The 18,470-nt window shown below is 46.7% G+C and overlaps 4 protein-coding genes across 4 annotated transcripts; all 4 read right to left on the bottom strand.

The window, feature by feature from the left end:
• Positions 1-4,148: 4,148 nt before the first annotated feature.
• On the bottom strand, positions 4,149-5,743 carry LOC112270611 (peroxidase 2-like). The gene is made up of 2 exons (XM_024458426.1): positions 5,489-5,743; positions 4,149-5,226 (listed from the first exon to the last, which is right to left on the bottom strand). Exons 1-2 carry the CDS (start codon positions 5,678-5,680, stop codon positions 4,345-4,347), a joined length of 1,074 nt encoding a protein of 357 aa, XP_024314194.1. The 5' UTR covers positions 5,681-5,743; the 3' UTR covers positions 4,149-4,344.
• Positions 5,744-7,664: 1,921 nt separating this feature from the next.
• LOC112270631 (peroxidase 30-like) lies at positions 7,665-9,751 on the bottom strand. The gene is made up of 2 exons (XM_024458474.1): positions 9,364-9,751; positions 7,665-8,647 (listed from the first exon to the last, which is right to left on the bottom strand). The coding sequence occupies exons 1-2, from the start codon at positions 9,571-9,573 to the stop codon at positions 7,874-7,876; spliced, it is 984 nt and encodes a 327-aa protein (XP_024314242.1). The 5' UTR covers positions 9,574-9,751; the 3' UTR covers positions 7,665-7,873.
• A 4,019-nt stretch (positions 9,752-13,770) lies between these two features.
• Positions 13,771-15,200, bottom strand: LOC112270970 (peroxidase 47-like). The gene is made up of 2 exons (XM_024459771.1): positions 14,823-15,200; positions 13,771-14,689 (listed from the first exon to the last, which is right to left on the bottom strand). The coding sequence occupies exons 1-2, from the start codon at positions 15,024-15,026 to the stop codon at positions 13,931-13,933; spliced, it is 963 nt and encodes a 320-aa protein (XP_024315539.1). The 5' UTR covers positions 15,027-15,200; the 3' UTR covers positions 13,771-13,930.
• Positions 15,201-17,017: 1,817 nt separating this feature from the next.
• LOC104583259 (peroxidase 5) lies at positions 17,018-18,460 on the bottom strand. Its single transcript, XM_010235090.3, has 2 exons — positions 18,177-18,460; positions 17,018-18,066 (listed from the first exon to the last, which is right to left on the bottom strand). Exons 1-2 carry the CDS (start codon positions 18,375-18,377, stop codon positions 17,296-17,298), a joined length of 972 nt encoding a protein of 323 aa, XP_010233392.1. The 5' UTR covers positions 18,378-18,460; the 3' UTR covers positions 17,018-17,295.
• Between the last annotated feature and the right edge of the window lie 10 nt (positions 18,461-18,470).

Raw genomic sequence — 18,470 nt, 5'->3', positions numbered from 1 at the left:
CTAATGATTATTTTAATTATCCTGATTCTCCTCATATTTTTTCGGAAGAACATGGTGCAGCAGATAACACACGGGAGGATTCCCCAAGCAGTTCTGGTGCGGGCACAGCTCCCGAGCATGATTCTCCCGCCAACAACCTGCCAGCATCTACCTCGGATCGGGAGCCACAATCTCCCTCGAATCGCGCGTCCTCAGGTGGCTCCTTTGCCGGCTCCACCGACTCGCCCCTCCGCACCAATGACGAACAGTCACGTGCTGAGCTTCCCACCACAGCCGACGCCAACGGGGGCGGCAGTCCTTCGCCTGAGCCGATAGGATCGACCTCGGCTCCCGCATCACCACCCGAACCTTCTGTGCTCCACCAACCTGAAGTCCCTGCTGCACCTACTCATCGCCGAACAAGACTTCAACATGGTATTATCCAGCCTAAGAAATTATTTCCGGGTCTAATTCGGTATGGATTATCTTGCACGACCAAAGAGCCAGGAGATCTGGCCTCTGCCTGACAGATCCACACTAGAAAAATGCCTTGGATGAAGAATATTCTGCTCTCATGCACAATCAAACATGGCACCTTGTGTCCCCTCCACAAGGTATGAATATCATTGACTGCAAATGGGTCTACCGTGTCAAGAAAAATTCAGATGGCTCCATTGATCGCTATAAAGCTAGACTTGTTGCCAAAGGTTTTAAACAACGCTACGGCATTGATTACGAGGACATGTTCAGTCCTGTGGTCAAGGCTACTACTATTCGCATTGTACTTTCCATTGTTGTATCTAGAGGATGGTGCCTTCGTCAATGGGATGTCAAGAACGCGTTTCTTCATGGTGTTCTAGAAGAGGAGGTTTATCTCAAGCAACCACCTGGGTATGAAGACAAGAACAAGCCTGGGTATGTTTGCAAACTTGACAAAGCTCTCTAGTCTTCTCGGCTCAGCACCCAACTCATTCGGCTTGGTTTTACTCCCTCCAAGTCAGATACCTCCCTCTTTATTTTTCAGCGGGCTAGTGTCACCATATTCTTACTCATATATATTGACGATATAATTGTCACTAGCTCATCTGAGGACACTGTTGCCGCTTTGCTTAAGGATCTCCGCAGTGAATTTCCTCTTAAAGATCTTGGCACCCTGCATTATTTCTTTGGTATCGAAGTAAGGTAAATCATGGTGATCTACTACTCACCCAAGACAAATATGCGGCAGATTTATTGGCTCGGACAAACATGATGATATGCAAGCCCTGTCCAACTCCCCTATCATCCATGGAGAAGCTATCAGCGTTTAATGGTGAACCTCTCAGTAATGATGATGCAACCAGGTATCGAAGCAGTATGTGCTCTACAGTACCTAACTCTCACCCGGCCCGACATTGTCTTCTCTGTTAACAAGGTATGTCAATATCTTCATGCGCCAACCACTGATCACTGGACAACGGTAAAACGAATTTTGCGTTATGTCAAGGGAACAATGAGTCTCGGACTTACTTTCAAGAGATCATCCTCTATGCTGGTAAGCGGCTTCTCTGATGCAGATTGGGCCGGATGCACTGATGACAGAAAGTCTACAGGTGGGTTTGCAGTATTCCTCGAAGGAAACCTAGTTTCATGGAGTGCCAGAAAGTAAGCTATTGTCTCTAGATCAAGTACAGAAGCAGAATACAAAGCTCTTGCAAATGTGACTGCAGAAATTATCTGGGTGCAATCTATATTAAAGGAGTTGGGCATTTCTCAGTCGAGAGTTTCATGTTTATGGTGTGATAACTTGGGAGCCACATACTTATCAGCAAACCCAGTGTTTCATGCCAGAACAAAACACATAGAAATTGATTTCCACTTCGTGCGAGAAAGGGTTGTACAAAAGGCTTTGGAAATTCATTTTATCCCTTTAGGAGATCAGCTTGCAGATGGATTCACCAAGGCGCTGCCGGTAGGATTGATGAAAAAGTTTATACACAATCTCAACCTATCTGGCTATGTTGAGATTGAGGGGAAATGTTAAACAAGAAGATCTTGTAGTTGTTGAGGTTTAGTTGTAACCGAGTTGTAATCAAGGATCGTCTGTAGATAAGGACGAATCCCTTAACCTAGCTGTTGTAACTAACCAGATGTAAATCCCCCGGCCAGAGTTTTCAGCCTGAGATCAATAAATACCACGCGGCCTCCTACGGGAGGAGATACGCTTCCTAATTTTACACGGACAACTGGCACAGTCGACTTATTTCTCGTCAAATGTCCCTAGAGGGCCTGAACACAGACACACTCTAATAGATATATTTGGCAAGGGCTTACATTTTGTCTGAGTCCTCCAACAAGATAGCCGCCCTACGGATGGGCATCAAACCATAGAGATTTGCCCGCTTTCATGCCTCTTTGCTTTTCACACCACTACCCTGAGATCTTTACCGGCAGGATACAAAGTCACATTGGCGGCTTGGCGGAGCACATCTCCCACGACGAAGACCTCCATTTCAATCTCGATATGGCATCTCAGTTATCCTCTAATATCTCAAATCCTACACATATATGGACGGCTAGCTACATACACTGACAAATGATCAAAGTATGAATGTTAGTGTGCATAGACACATCCTCAATTTATAGGCCCGTCTTTCTAGATAATTAATGTATTACTCATGCTTTAGTTATGAAAATCAAAGGTCATGCACTCACACAAACTGCCTTCACACAGGATAGTCGGAATATCCACCTGGAAATAACATGCTTAAAATCACTCCAGCTTGCATTATATGTGCATGATGGAGCTGCACGAAACAGATCTCTGTGATAAATATCGTGTTCCACAAAAACAAAATATGCGTGGAGATAATTTAGCAATTTAGACGGTCTCTCACTTTACTCCGTTGTTTGTAAACAGGATCGAGGGTACATCCCATGGATAACATTTGGCCTATCTCATCCTATTTTCCATTCATAATTTTTCTACCCACTTAACGCCGGAAAAGAGGGACTAGCATGGTGCGAACACCATTTTCTTTCTTTCTAATTTCAGTGGTCTCTGGAATTTGAGTAAATTTTACAGAACCATAAGTTTTGAGGCGGGCTTCTCAATGAGCCCACAATTTTGCTAATTTGTCCGCAAACCACACGTTTTGTGTTCAATTGTCTCACTTCACCCAAAATAATGGGTTAAGTGCATTTGGCATCATTTCTTACATGTGGGTCCCGCATGTCAGGCACCACATCTTTTTCATTAGAGCCCTTGCCTTTTTCTCTTTTTCCTATAAACTTTCTTAGCTAAGTTTACCAGAATGGGGCAGTGGTCAGATCTTGACACAAGGTGCTGAACGGTGGCATTAGAGAAAATACGGGACCAGCCCTAGGGGAATAAGCCACTGCCCTGTCCAGTCTAACTCGGACATTTTCCTTGCCCTCCTTGTTATTATATGTCCAGGGGACACCACTATAGCCGAGATCGAAGAGGTTGCACAGCTCTCCTCCAACTAAGCAAAAATAACATACTCCCTCCGTCAAACAAAAGATGTCTCAAGTTTATGAAAATTTGGCTGTATCTAGACATAACTTAGTGTATAAATGCATTCAAATTTTGTCAAAGTTGAGACATCCTTTGTTGGACGGAGGGAGTATTAAAATTCGTACAGCCTCCTTGTATCACCTTGTTATTCTTGCTCTTAGATCAATCTCCCTGGAGCCTCCGTACCGGTTCCCAAGGATGGTTTTATTCGTCTGTTCTGTATCATTATTCCTTTGCATATAAGTACACACGACACATACATGATACATGCTGAATACTGATTCCCTTCCATATAGAGTGAATATTGAAAAAACAATTAATTGATCGTCACTGTGAACTAAGCCTACCTCAGGTGGTTTGGTTCCTTGTGGTGGAACCAATCCACCCAGGTTGAAGTCATAGACTTGAAATGAGTGTCACATTTCCTTGGATTATTTAAGGATTTAACAACGCTATTCTTTCAGTGGTAGGTGGCGTATTCGTCAACAACGAGGCGTCTACGGTGACTTCGTTAATATCTCAAGATCTGCCGGCTCAGTCTTTGAAGATGCTCATAGGGGTAGGATGTGCATGTGTACGTTCATAAGGGTAAGTGTACGCGCGTGTTGTGAGCATCTGCGTTTGTACTGTATTTTTAAAAAAAAATTGATCCTCACAAAACAAATTGAATGGTCATATTATCCCAAAACGGGTAACCGTGTGTGCGGATCACACATACAAAATAAACTTTGGTAGTACATGCACTCGATCATTAAAAAAAAGGAAACGTGATGATACGATAAGCAATTAATCAAAACAAACAAAAAAACCAATTAATAAACGTCCGTGCGTGCGTGCGATGGATGGCTTTAATACGCGATGGCCGGTTCAATCTTGTCGCAGTACTTCCTGGCTCCACCGGCGACAAATTCGTTCTCAAGGCGCTCGGGGGCGAGCTCGCTGAGCTTGGCCATGGCCTGGCCGAAGAGGCCGTACCAGATCACGGGGTTCTCCCTGTAGAGCTTCATGGCGGCAGCGGCGTCCTTGTTTGTCCTGAGCACCCAGTCGGACTTGAAGAGCACCATGTTCTGCCCGTTGTTGGTGTAGTAGCTGTTGTCCAGGACGTTCTTGGGGCTCAGCTTCACCCCCGTGGCGTTGTACTTGGTCGCGCCCCTCACGTCGTCCATGTCGCGGATGTTGTTCTCCGCCGTGGCGGCCATGTCCGGCGTTGGCTTTGCTCCCATGACTGCTTGCAACCATGTCGGGTGAGTCGAGGTTTTCTTGTCGATGGCGTTCCGGTAGTCGTCGTCGATCTGCGAAGAGGGGGTGACGGCCTTGTTGAGGCGGTCGTCGAAGGCGGCCCGGTGGGCTCGGCCAACGGAGTGCGCGCCGGAGAGGATGACGAGCTCGTCCAGGCCGAAGCCCGTCTTGTTTTGGAAGTTGGTCAGGAGGGTGCCGAAGTCGGCGAAGGGCGGGGGCAGGACGCCGGCGTCGCCCGCGACCGAGATGTTGGAATCCTTTCGGCCCGGCCCGTCGACGTCGTACGTGATGGTGTAGTTGCTGAGGACGACGGTGGCCTCGCGTGCCGCGAAGATGAGAGCGTCGGTGCAGCTCACGTTCTCGTAGTTGGCCGCGACGAGCGCGTCCTTGATGGCTTGGATCACCCCCATGCCCCGGAGGCCGCCGTTCTGTGGCGCGTGGATCTCGTTCTTGTCTTCAGTCACGTTCAGCAGCACCGATGCGTCGCAACCCTGCGGTGCAGATTCATACATGCCCAAGTCAGTGCAAATGGACAAAATTGAATACTTCCTTCGATCCATAAGAGGTGTCGGGCATTTAGTACGTACAAATTTAATACAATTTTGTACGAAATCTCGGATACTTATTATGGATCGGAGTCACATATCTATTTTCAGTAAGTCAGTGCAAGTTGGTTGTGTGCATCACTTGAAAAGGAAAAAGAAGTAAGCAGTGCAATATGTTAAAAAACAGCTGATTTAGTTCTTCAATTACCTTGACCCAGCAGTCGTGGAAGAGGATCCGGATGAGTCCAGGGGCGTCGTAGCGGTTCGCCTCCACTATTTTCCTCACCTTCTCCTGCATGGTTGTGTTGTAGCGGCCGTCCACCGCCACCGCCGGCTTCAGCTGCGCTGCCAGTAGGACGGCAAAGGCCACCAGCACCAAAGACACAGAACCCTTCGCCATGATCACCAGCTACAGCTTTGTTAGTTCTTGCTATCAGATGCTAACTCGATCTCAGCTGTGGGATGATGTAATTAGGGTGCACTTAAGGGGGTATATATACTGCTGAACAAGGTTATTATCTATGCAGCTCGTGATCCGTGCACCTCATTGTTAACAGATACGGATCGATCTGGCCAACGTGCACGACAATCATCCAGTGCTCTTCTTCAACCCCCATCGATCGACGTGGTGAGCAGGAGCTGCCGTCTAATTAAGCCTTTAACTTGGTCAACGTGTCCAAGCTGGAAGGAATTCCAGCCAATTAATTATGTTGGGCGCCGTCGTTAATTCCTCGATCATCATCAACTTGCATATATATGCAAGTAGTCCACTTCTCTTATATCTCTGTTTCTACGATGGACAGGTACATCTATCGTATGTTTTGTTTTGTGGGTACTCCTTCCGTTTCTAAATACTTGTCGCTGTTTTAGTGCAAACTTGAACTAAAACAGCGACAAGTATTTAGGAACGGATGGAGTACATTTTATCTCCATATATTTTTTTAGGATGGATGTATATCCATGTTTTGTTTTGTGGATACATTTTTTTGACCCGAACTACGACGGACAACAGCCAGCCTGCACAACTTTATTAAAACCAAAGAGCATTACAAGGAGAGCCTAAGAATATACAAGAAGGGTAGGGAAGGAGGAGTAATTACAAGTTGTTGGCCAGGTGAGCCAACATTATTGCCCAATCAGTGAGAAGGGTTTTCTTAGGAATAAAGTTACAGCGAGAGGACCAGAGATGGATGTCGGAGGAGCATCTCTCTATGAGCAAGTACGGGTCTTCGACAATGTCCCTGAAGACCTTGACATTCCGTCGTTTCCAAATATTCCAGAGCACAGCAATGAGCAAAGAAGCATGAACTTTGTGGATACATTTTGACTAGCTAGTACTACTATATCTTGACATATTGACATTGATACTACTCTATATTTGCGTGGTGCGTTATAGCTAGCCTATGGCACGTTCGGTGCAAGCTGGTTTAGTTTGATTGTCTCTAGTAACAAAGCTGGCAAAAATCTATTATTCCCCTTGCACATAGATATCGGACCAATTAACAGCAATCCATGTGCATCGTCAGCAATCACACCACGCGCACGCACCTCTTGTACTTAGAAGATTCAACAATGCTGGAGTAGTATATGCTTCCAGGACTTCAGATGGTTGGGGTCTTTTTTTTTTTAGGGGATTCAGATGGTTGGGTTGGGCCGCCTTCTCAAGTCAACTGTGTCCATCAAAGTGGGCTCACTTTTGCGGCCTGGCCTCCAGCCTTAGCCCATGGGCTCGATGGGAAATCTCTTCCCTTGCTGTCGCTTGTCCGGCTACCGGGCCTTTGATCCTCTCTGCTTGGAAAGGCACACGAGGCCACAAATTAGATCGCAACACTCTTCTCCAGAAGAATATTGGATCCCGAATTCCCGATACGGGCTACAGACTACAGAAGCTCCTTGGGCCAACGCAACGCATTCGGCCGGCGGCAAAGCGGCCACCAGGCCCACCAGCATTCCCGGGACCGAAAGACAAAATCAGAGGCCTGGCCAAGAAGCTTGGATGTTCAAACTCCGTCCTGATTTCAGCGTTTCTATGTCTAGGCTGACATGGTTTTGACTCAACTCGTCAATAAAGAAGCTCTTGACTTTACCGTTGACTGTAGCCCACGCCAACGTTACACGCATGCATTTTCACGCTTGATGTTTTCAGTGACCAAATTTATAACACATGCAGGAGTTGTTCGAATCTTGCCGCATATTAATTGTCGAAATGTTACATGTATCAAGACGTTTTTTAGCCATAGATACATCTATATTTGGATAAATTTGAGACAATTAATATGAATTGGATAGAGTACTAAAATTGGCTCCGGCGATCGGTGGCGTTCAGTTTTGACAGCCGGAGTGTAAAATGTATATGTTTTTTTTTAAATGTACCTTTCAACAAGTAGGAGGACAAAACATTATACTTTTCTCTTCCAAAAATAACCAAATTACAATACATACATACTGGCATAAGTAAATCAATTGGTAGACAAAAAAAAACATGATATAAAAATTACCAAACAAAAATTTATAAACGCGTGCATGTCATATGCTGCTCAAATCTTGGCCCACGCGGGCCGGCGAGGACGTCGATCTCTTCCTCCGGATCGTCCTAGCTTGCCGGATTGGGGGCGTTGCATTTGATCCTTGGCACCTGGAGAACATCGGCGCCCTGCGCGGGGAGCCTGCTGAGCCTGGCCATGGCGTCCTCGAAGAGACGGAACCACATGGTGGCGTCGTTCTTGAAGTTCGTCATGTTGTTGAGCGCGGCGCCGTCGGTGGTGAGCGCGAAGTCGGAGCTGAATAGCACCTTCTTGCCGAGGTTGGCGGCGTAGTAGTTGTTGTCCAGGACGCCCGGCTCCGTCTCCGCCTTGTCCAGGTCCCGGACGTTGTTGTGCGCCGTCTTGTTGGGGCTGGCGTTCGATATCACGTTGACGTCGTTCCGGTACTTCTGGCTGATCTCATTGGCATTGGCCGTGAGCCGGGCCTCGAAGTTGGGGCGGTGGGCTAAGCCGACGGCGTGCGCGCCGGAGAGGACCACGACGTCCCGTGGGGTGAAGCCCTTGCCGTTGAAGTTGGCCGCGAGGTTCGCGAAGCTGGCGGTTGGTCCAGGGAGGGCACCGGCGTCGGCCATGGAGGACGCGTTGGTGTCCTTGTGGGAGCCAGGCCCGTCGACGGCGTAGACGATGTTGCCGCCGCTGAGCACGTTGCAGGCTTCTCGCGCCGCGTAGACGACGGCGTCGGCGCAGGTGACGGTGCTGTCGTCAAGGGACAGTGTGTCCTTGATGGCCTGGATCAAGTCCAGGCCACGGATGCCGCCGTTCTGCGGCGCGTCCATCTCTGCCTGCTTGTCGGCTCTCTCCAGCAACACGGACCCATCACAACCCTGCAGGTGTCACAATGAATGAAGGATCAAATCGCCATTATTTGTTGAGAAAAGTACTTTTTTCGTCCCTCAACTTGTCGGAAAGTTCATTTCTCGCCCTTCAAAAAACAATTCGTACTTTTTTCATCCTCAACTTTCAAAACCGGATACTATCAGTCCTTAAGGCTATCCGAAGCGGTTTGTCTAGCCACGTGTCTAGTTTGCACTTAATCCCGTGACCGCCGAGTCTGTTGAAATTGCCGTCGTTGTGCTCTGGATCTCGTCCAGGCATTAGTTATACTTCTCCTCCATCTGCATCATCCATATCTTGATTGAAAAAAAATAAGTGAAAAAACTATACGAAAACCAGACACGTGGTTAGGAAAAGCACTTTGGATGGACTGAGAGACTAAAAGTGTCCGGTTTTGAAAATTGAGGGACGAAAAAAGTACGAATTTTTTTTAGGGACGAAAAGCGAACTTTCCGACAAGTTGAGAAACGAAAAAAGTACTTTTCTCTTATTTATTTTCCTAACTAACTAATTTCTCAGTTTTGAGTTTTGAGAAGAGATGCCAGTGCAATGAATGAGCTAATCGTGGCTGTGTGCATCATTTTGATGCAGACACCGGAGGTTTCAACATTAGCTCTTTCCAAGCAACACACCGATCCATCTCAACCTCTTTTTTGAAAAAAATATGAACGAACAAATTAGCTGCTGCCAATAGTTAGTTAATTACCTTGACCCAGCAGTCGTGGAAGGCTAGCCGGATGAGGCCGGGGGCGACGGCGCGGTTCCTCTGCACTATGTCCCTCACCTTAGTCTGCATGCCAATGGTGTAGTCGCCGGCCATCGCCGGCTTCACGTTCACCTGCGCGGCAAGGAGGATCGCCACGACAGCCGAGGCCAGGAGCACCGAAAGAGACACATTCTCGTTGCGCTTCGACATGATCGAATCGAGAGATATATCTCCTAATTCAGCTCCTCCAACCAGCTGCTAGCTAGAGCTACCTAGATTAGTTCTTGCAGCTAGCGAACTCAACTGCTTCTCGATCGGCTGTGGATGATTCAATTGAGGTGAACAACGGGTGTGTATATATACTGCTGATGCAGCAGTAGCTAGCAGTGATAGTTCGATCCGTCGAACGTGCACGACAATCATGGGGGAGTGCTCATTCAACTCCGGTCGATAGATTAACGCGTCCAAAGCTGGAAGGAATTCCAGCCAGATTGGCCGTTAATAATGCTCGTCAACTACTTGCATCAGCGCGCATATATGCTCCAGCAGTTGACTTCCCTTATTTCTCCAGTTTAGAAAACAAAATGATGGGTCTCTTTTCAAGCTAATGCACATGAACCCCCAACCGCAACAATTCTAGCTGGTGCCTCTAAAATAAAAAGAGAATGTCGGCGATAGACTAGCTTGTGAAGAATGTCGACAGTAAACTGGCTCGTGAAGAATGTCAAGCACAAGGACTAGAGTAACGGTTTGGTATCTAATTTAGTAAATAGCAATACTAGCTACAGTCCACTGATGACGCCATCTTTCACCTCCAGGATAATCTAGCTAATGCTATATATGTAAGTATGTCACTTATGTAACACCCTAGCCACCCAGGGACTAAATCGAAGTAGTTGCTCATGGATGTTCTCTAGGATCGATCTAGACTAACCCACGAACCGATACAAAAGTCTCTCTTGAGTACTTAATTTGTCCTCACTCGTGTCTACCCTGGGGTATTCATACCCATATTGTTTGCTGTCAAGCACGGTTAACTCAGAGGTAAGTGAAATCATATACTCCTATATATTACAAAAAAGCAAAAAAAAACTACAATATTTTACCCGCAAAAAAAACAATATTTCACAATCTTATTAAGGCATGCGATGGATGTTAAAAGATTTCGCAAATCACATTGGATACCCACTGAGGAAACATTTATAAAAAAAATCCGGCTAGAAAGAAATATCTTATCTATTCGGGGCAAGGCAGTGTCAATTAATACATGCATGCATGTTTGAGTAGTGTTCCTCTTTGCATGCATTTATCCTTCCTAGAGACCCCAAAAGGTGTGAGCTAAATTGATACGGCAAGGACATTAGGGGAAGGGGAAACTTTCGGCCATGAACAAATAGTTGGCATGGTGTTCTTTGGCGGCACCCCAGCATATATACCATTAAACTGATTCTTCAAGAAGGGTCAGACCGGCCCTTAGCTCAGAGCCTCAGCATCGAGCTAGCTAGTTACTTGTACCGTTGCGTGTTGAGTTAGCTTAAGACACAAACCGTTGTACGACTTTTTTACCATCAACTCCAGGTGATGTGGAGAGTCTGAAAAGTCAATGGCTAAGTTTACCTTTGTGATAGAAGCTAGATTCAAAATATTTAGCAGGAAAGTGCCGGCAACTATAAAGGTCGTAATAAAGTTAGATTCCAAATTGCGGCTGTGGACAAAGACATCATTCCCCATTCCTAGCCGTATTTTTCATAACACAGAAGACCGGTGGATTGCAGCAAGACGGAGAGCCCCTAAACCACTTCGGAGGGATTTTGACACCTTCGTCATTCTGTGCATTGGAGAATTTGGAAGGAGCGAAATGCTCGAGTTTTTCAGCAAGTGTCGAATACAGTGGGCAAAGTTTTCGATCTCATCATTGAAGATCTCCTCTCCTGGCGTACTGCGGGCTGTATTGAAGCTTTCTAGTGCTGTGGGGTGTTTGGACTTTGAAGCTATTGTTTAGTTGTTTTTCTTGGTGTTTTGCCCTTTGGGCCTCTGCCCTCCATTCATGTAGTTCCTCTCTACATGCTGTAATTCCGCTCTGTACTCTCTCTTTTTCTATCTTAATAAAATTTGGTCTACCGCCTTTCGAATAAACTGACTCTTGTTTGAATAATTGCTGACGTGGAAAAAGAGAAGAGGATAGAGAATAAAAACGCCTCTCTCCAAAGAGTTGAGTGATCTTGGCCGAAAGCCGACTAGGAATTAATCAACTAAGAATCGCTAGCTTTGTGTACACCATCACAAATAATTTATGTAGAGTTAGTTCAAGAGATGTAGCTAACGCGTTATATGATTGTCCGAAAAAATAAATTTTTTTGTACTGTCAACGCCTGCACAACATGGAGAGTCCTAAAAGTCAACGAGCGACTCTAGTTTTGTGCATGAATTTTTCTGCTCTCACCCATGTCCAAAGCTAGTTCAATTAGACAGGACATAGAGAGTTGTAGCTAGGACGACTTTCGAATAAGGTGGCGATTACTTTTCTCTCATTGCTCGCCGCCGTGTAGGTGAGTACAGTTAAGCAAGTACTGTAGAATATTCGAAGACTTTGAAATAAGTTTGCAATTCCAGTTGCTAGCTTCTCCCACGTCTGCGACCAATATATCCCAGTGTCGGTAGCTAGCTAGCTAGCTTGCTAGATGCACTGCATGGACGTTCGATCGATCCAAGCTGCAGGTTTCATTCGATTATTGCTTACCAAAGTCCAAATTAAGCTGGCAAACTCGGTTATGATCTACTCCCTCACTCCGTTCCATAATTCTTGTCGAAATCTTACATGTATCTAGACATCTTTTAAGAATAGATACATCCATTTTTGGGCAAATTTGAGACAAGAATTATGAAACGGAGGGAGTATTATTTTTGCCAAAGTTGGAACACCATTATTATATATCTCCACGCGCACGAACCTTGTACAGGTCACAAGTAAGTAGAATTTTTAGAATTTTCTAAGGCTTTGAAATAATTAAGTTTGCCTGTTTCTGGCCAGTTGTTGTCCCAGTGAGGCTTCTTCAGGCCAGTTTGCCGACGAAAACCATCGCGGTCATCGTCCGGTCGGCCCGGTCAGCTGGGTTAATTAAAAGATCTAAACTGGGTTTACATAAAAGATTCAAGGGAGCGTCTACACAGTGCCTGGGCATTTTAGCCTACGGAATGCCCCCACCTAATTAGCAAACCACCAGGAAACCCAATTGTCCTTCGTGTTTTCCTACTAGCACCTCCATGCCTCCCCAAAAATCCAATTACTTTACTACTTGAAATTAAGCTAGATATTATTTACATCTAGCTTGCACTAAAAATTCAGACAGATCATCACGTTCAAAAAAAAAATCAGACAGATCATGTCGATAAGTCATCTAAATTCGAAGAAAAGAAGAGGTGTTACATTCAAAAAAGTGATCTTCGCAAAAAAAAAAGTAGTGAATGTAACTTTTAAGAAATTGTTACATCGTCTAATAGAAAGTAGTTAATGTAACATTTAAAGAAATGTTTTACAAGAAGTGGGAGAGTGGGTGTAACTTTAAAAAAAAAGTACATCTGAAGTGGTGAATGTGACTTTCAAATGAACAACCATTATTCAGTAAAAAATGTAAGAATAAACCCAAAGATCATCCAAAGAAAAGGAAAAATTGTTAGTCGACTATTCACCCGTCTAGCTAGTCGACCATATCGATATTTCATCCTCAAACATTTAGACATGCCGAAGCTCGCTTTGTTTCGCTCAACTGAAACAATTCATAGGAAGTCCAAGCATATGTGTTGAGATGTGTGAATTCATTGGGAGGAGACATCATTAAACCTGCAGATTGTACATTCACACCCGTGCATATCCAAAAACCAGAGATAAACATTTTTGGCCTCACCTCAAAGGTTTGATGGGATTGACGGATGACATATCCCCATTATAGTTCCTGCTAATCAGACCGTGAACTACACTCGACGACATGGTTACACAAGTTCAAGCAAAACGGCGCTACTCCATCTTCCTCGGGTGGAGCCAACACTAGGTCGGGAGGTCGTCATCGCGGCCGGCTGTAGATGGACGTTGTTGGAGCAGCACCTCCGTTGACACCACCTGTGGTGCAGCGCCGTTGCGCAAACCCACAAGCTTGTGGGACCAGTGCTGCCATAATCTCTGACTCGACGTCGCTAGGAGTGGGGTGGGTCGTGGCCGCCGTCAGGAGAGTTGTGGGGCGGCGGCTTCGCCCTCCAGATCAGGAATAACAAAGGATTTTTTTACCTCAAATTGTTTTTTGGTCTTGTATTAATTGTTATCGAGTGTGGGGTTTGAACAGGGTTTTTTTTTTGCAAAACCGTGTTTAAGTGGTGGGTTTGATTCCCACCTGTCATCTGAACAGCATGTTGTAGCTCCGATGGCTTATGAGTAAAGTTCGTAAGTTCCCACAAAATAAGAGTTTGCATTGTATACGTCTCCCCGTATAAAAAGAACCAAACCAAAATTGATAAACGCTCTAGCTTGCATGTCTTAGTGAAAAAAAAGACGTCTCTTCTCTTCTCGTACTAGCTAGTTGGGGGTGTTGCATTTGGCCCTGGGCCCGCCTGTGGTGCCCAGTGGGGGGAGCCTGCTGAGCCTGGCCATGGCGTCCTCAAAGAGGGGGTACCACGTGGCAGCATTATTCTTGTAGGCAGTCATGTTAGTCATCGCGGCGCCGTCGGTGGTGAGCGCGAAGTCGGAGCCGAAGAGCACCTTCTTGGCAAGGTTGGCGGCGTAGTAGTTGTTGTCCAGGACGCCCGGCTCCGCCTCTGCCTTGCCCAGGTCCCGGACATTGTTGTGGGCCGTCTTGCTCGGGCTCGCGTTGGACGTCACATTGACGTCGTTCCGATATGCCGGGTCGATCTCGGCGGCGGGGGCCGTGAGCCGGGCCTCGAAGGCCGGGCGGTGGGCCAGGCCCACGGCGTGCGCGCCGGAGAGGACCACCACGTCTCGGGCCGTGAAACCCTTGAGCTTGAAGTTTGCCACGAGGTCCGAGAAGCTGGCGAATGGGGAAGGGAGGGCGGCCGCGTCGGCCTTGGAGGAGGCGACGGCGTCCTTGTGGGAGCCCGGCCCGTCCACGTCGTACTTGATCTTCTCGCCGCTCAGGACGTAGCAGGCCTCCCGGGCCGCGTAGACTACGGCGTCGGCGCAGGTGACGTCCGTGTAGTTCACGGCCAGCTTGTCCTTGATGGCCTGGATCACGTCCAGGCCGCGGATGCCGCCGTTCTGGACCGCGTCCATCTCCGCCGTCCCGTCACCATTGTTCAGCAGCACCGATGCATCACAACCCTGGTATTAAAATATTATTAAATAAAAGGTTTTGGCAAAGTTGGTACAAACTGGACAATAATGTCGAAATGATCGAAAAAAGGATTTCGGCAAGTCAGTACCATGTCAGAAATTAAGCAGCTTTGATGATTACCTTGACCCAGCAGTCGTGGAAGACGAGGCGGATGAAGCCGGGGCTGACGGCGCGGTTGGCCTTCACTATATCCCTCACCTTGGTCTGAATGTCAATGGTGTAGCCGCCGGCAGACACCGCCGGCTTCACCTGCGCGGCAAGGAGGACGGCCAATGCCGCCAGCACCAAAAGAGGCCCTTTTTCCCCTTTGCGCTTGGCCATCATCTCTTAACTCACCTCTAAACTTGCAACAAATTAAGCTAGAGCTGCCTATATTACTTCTTGCAATTAAGCTAGCCAGGAACTCAATTAACAATGCTTCTCGGCTGTGGATGATTCAATTGGGGGTGAACAGTCGGTGCATATATACTGCTGTGCTGACACAAGCTAGGTGCGCAGATTGTGATCCGTGAAAGCTTATATAATTGAAACATGTGGATCGATCAGACGAACATGCAACAAGATCATGGATCGAGTGCGCATGCCTTCTTCTAACTCCGATCGATCTCGATCAACGCGTCCAAGCTAGCTGGAAGGAATTCCAGCCAGACTGGCCGTTAATAATTCGCATCAACTACTTGCATGCCCATAATATGCTCCATAGTTGACTTAAGTTCAGGAAAAAGTAATTAATTATGATATGGATCTTTTTCCAAGCTACTAATGCTGTAATGCACATGATCCCAACGCAACAATTCTTGGTGCCTCGAAAATGAAACAATTCTGGTATCCGATTGCTTAATTAGGCCTTGCAAAGTTGGTGGAGAATGTCGGCGCTAGACTGGTGGCTTGCAAACAATGTCGACAATAGACCGGCTTGTGAAGAATGTCAAGCACATGCATGGGCTAACTAATGGTTTGATCCCTCATTTAGTGGAAGGGCCGGGCCGGGCTGGGTTAGCTGATGACACCATTTTTCACTCTTCATACTCCAAGATAATCTGGCTAATCAATACTATGTAACCACACCAGCCACTCAAAGAGTGGCGATGGTTGCTCATAGCTACTCTCTAGGATCTAAACTGGCCGGTGCGCTTTGTCTTCACTCGTGCGCACCGTGGGAAATTTCCTTGGAGGCCATTCATACAATATTGCTCTAGTTTTGCACAAAAAGAAAATTATTGCTCGTAGTCAAGCATGCTTATTTGAAAGGGTTCTTAGAAGATGAGTTCCCAGAAAAGGCGATGCATCTTGTTGGTATGGGTAGGTAGTATCGTCAATCCTTTTAAGCATTCCTCTTCTCTAGCAAAAGCCTCAGATATTCTATGCTAGAAATTTGGAATTTGTGATGTATACTTTTTAGCAAGTTTCATGACTGAAAAATAACTTTTACAACAGTGAAATATTCTACTGTCGAAGAGATGCAGTGCAAAGGAGTTAATATCTTATTTAAGCATGCATATGGAAGTCAAAAGACTTAGGAATTCACATTGAAGACCCGATGAGGAAAAAGTGAAGAAAAAAAAAAGCTGGTTGGAAAGAAATATCTTATGTATTCAGGCATAGCAGTATTAACTAATACTCCATCCATTCGTGAAATGTTTTGGTGTGATCCTAAGTTTGACTAAGTTTATAGCAATATTTACTAACATCTACAACTTTAAATTTATTAAAGCTATCATGATATAACTCTTTATATGTTAGACTTCTTTGACAGTCCTTGTAGATATTAAGTATATTTTTTTATAAACTTGACAAAACTTTAAAAAGTACTTGTCTTGGGACAAAAGTGGAACATCTTTTTTTTTTGAGGAACAAAATAAAAAGGTAGTACACGGGAAAACCGATGGACGCAAAAGATGGATAGTGCACACAACTTGTACACCGACAGCGTCCTTGCTGTACGTGCAAGCCAAAGACATGCCAATTTGCCCCAAAAAAAAGTTCCGTGAGATCGAGCAGCTACAACCACGTTGACTCCCTCCTGAGGTGGATCACAACCACGAGTCATGGGCCGGGCCGCATGGACTAGAATATCCGAACAGGCCAGAGACCGTTAGGTTGAAGGATGAGGGACTGATGTTTTGGCAGCCAGTTGCCCCTTCCTTTAACACGACTCAACGGCCCAGATCGCTCCTAGCAAACAAAAGTTTGTCCAACATAATTGAAGATTTTTTTTTTAGAACAACATAATTGAAGATTGACGAGTCCAGATTTGAACTTCTCGTCTGAGACAAACTCAATGGTGAATACGGATATTATTAGTCGTGCGAACGTCTCGGGAGAAAATTGTTTCAATGTTCAGATATTTTAGCATTTGATGTGTGATGATATCAACAAAAACTGTGGCAGGACCGTACATAAGCGCACTCTTGTGGCAATCTAGACAAAAACTTTGGAACATGTATTACAAGTAGAAAAACCGCAAAAAGGTGATGGCATGAGTAAATCAGTAAACATAACATGATTGAAAATATTTAATAAATCAAAATAATCAATAAACGTGCACGCGTGAAAATGTCTTATGTGGTTCATATCTTGACGCGGGCATCTTCTAGTTGGCGGTACTGCATTTTGTCCTGGGCACGGCGAGAGTGGCGCCCTCGGCGGGGAGCCTGCTGAGCCTGGCCATGGCCTCGCCGAAGAGGGCGTACCACGTAGCGGCGCTGTCCTTGTACTGTTGCATCTCGCTTGCGGCGGCGGTGTCCGTCCTGAGCGTCCAATCAGAGTTGAAGAGCACCGTGTTCTGGAGATTGGCCTTGTAGTATCCATTGTCAAGCACCCCCGGCTCCGCCTCGGCCTTGTAGAGGTCGCGGACATTGTTATGAACCGCCTTCGTGGGGCTTGCGTTCGACACCCGATCGACCTCGCCCTGGTACCAGCCGTTGATCTCGCCGCGGCCGGAGACGGACTTGTCGAGCCGGGACTCGAAGGTCGGGCGGTGGGCCTGGCCGACAGCGTGCGCGCCGGAGAGGACCACGACATCCCGGGCCGTGAAGCCCTTGGCGTTGAAGTTTGCCACGAGGTCCGTGAAGTTGGCGAATGGTGGCGGGAGGGCGCCGGCGTCGGCCATGGACGAGGTGAGGGCGTCCTTGTGGGAGCCCGGCCCGTCCACGGCGTACTCGATCTTCTTGTCGCTGAGGACGTAGCACGCCTCCCGGGCCGCGTACACGACAGCATCGGCGCATGTCACGTTCTTGTCGAAGGCGGCGAGCGCGTCCTTGATGGTCTGGATCACGTCCAGGCCACGGATGCCGCCGTTCTGCGGCGCATCCATCTCCGCCTGCTTGTCGGCTCTCTCCAGCAACACGGATCCATCGCAACCCTAGAGATTATAAATTGCATCCATTAAATTTTTGAAAATAGAGAAAAGTAAATAATGTTTTCGATATGTCAGCACAATGTCAAAAGTTTTATCTTTAGTTAGTTAGTTACCTTGACCCAGCAGTCGTGGAAGACGAGACGGATGAAGCCGGGGGCGACGGCGCGGTTGGCCTTCACGATATCCCTGACCTTATTCTGCATGTAAGTGGTGTAATCGCCGGCCACCGCCGGCTTCACCTGAGCGGCCAGGAGAACCACGACGGCCAAAGCCACCAGCACCAAAAGAGACCCCTTGTTGTTGCGCTCTGCCATGGTCACGATCACCTCTAGGCCTAGAGCTGCCTTAGTTCTTGCAGTTAAGCTAGCTAGGAACTCAAATATGCTTCTCGAGTCTCGACTGTGGAA

Source organism: Brachypodium distachyon, chromosome 2 (assembly GCF_000005505.3).
Source record: "Brachypodium distachyon strain Bd21 chromosome 2, Brachypodium_distachyon_v3.0, whole genome shotgun sequence".
Lineage (NCBI taxonomy): Eukaryota > Viridiplantae > Streptophyta > Magnoliopsida > Poales > Poaceae > Brachypodium > Brachypodium distachyon.
Note: the sequence above shows the minus strand (reverse complement) of the source record. Positions and strands in the feature narration are given on the sequence as shown.

Coding starts and splice junctions, on each gene's coding strand:
- LOC112270611 (XM_024458426.1), bottom strand. CDS start 5,680: ATGGCGAAGGGTTCTGTGTCTTTGGTGCTGGTGGCCTTTGCCGTCCTA. Junction 5,227..5,488: donor TCCACGACTGCTGGGTCAAG/GTAATTGAAGAA, acceptor TCTGCACCGCAG/GGTTGCGACGCATCGGTGCT.
- LOC112270970 (XM_024459771.1), bottom strand. CDS start 15,026: ATGATGGCCAAGCGCAAAGGGGAAAAAGGGCCTCTTTTGGTGCTGGCG. Junction 14,690..14,822: donor TCCACGACTGCTGGGTCAAG/GTAATCATCAAA, acceptor TTTTAATACCAG/GGTTGTGATGCATCGGTGCT.
- LOC112270631 (XM_024458474.1), bottom strand. CDS start 9,573: ATGTCGAAGCGCAACGAGAATGTGTCTCTTTCGGTGCTCCTGGCCTCG. Junction 8,648..9,363: donor TCCACGACTGCTGGGTCAAG/GTAATTAACTAA, acceptor TGACACCTGCAG/GGTTGTGATGGGTCCGTGTT.
- LOC104583259 (XM_010235090.3), bottom strand. CDS start 18,377: ATGGCAGAGCGCAACAACAAGGGGTCTCTTTTGGTGCTGGTGGCTTTG. Junction 18,067..18,176: donor TCCACGACTGCTGGGTCAAG/GTAACTAACTAA, acceptor TATAATCTCTAG/GGTTGCGATGGATCCGTGTT.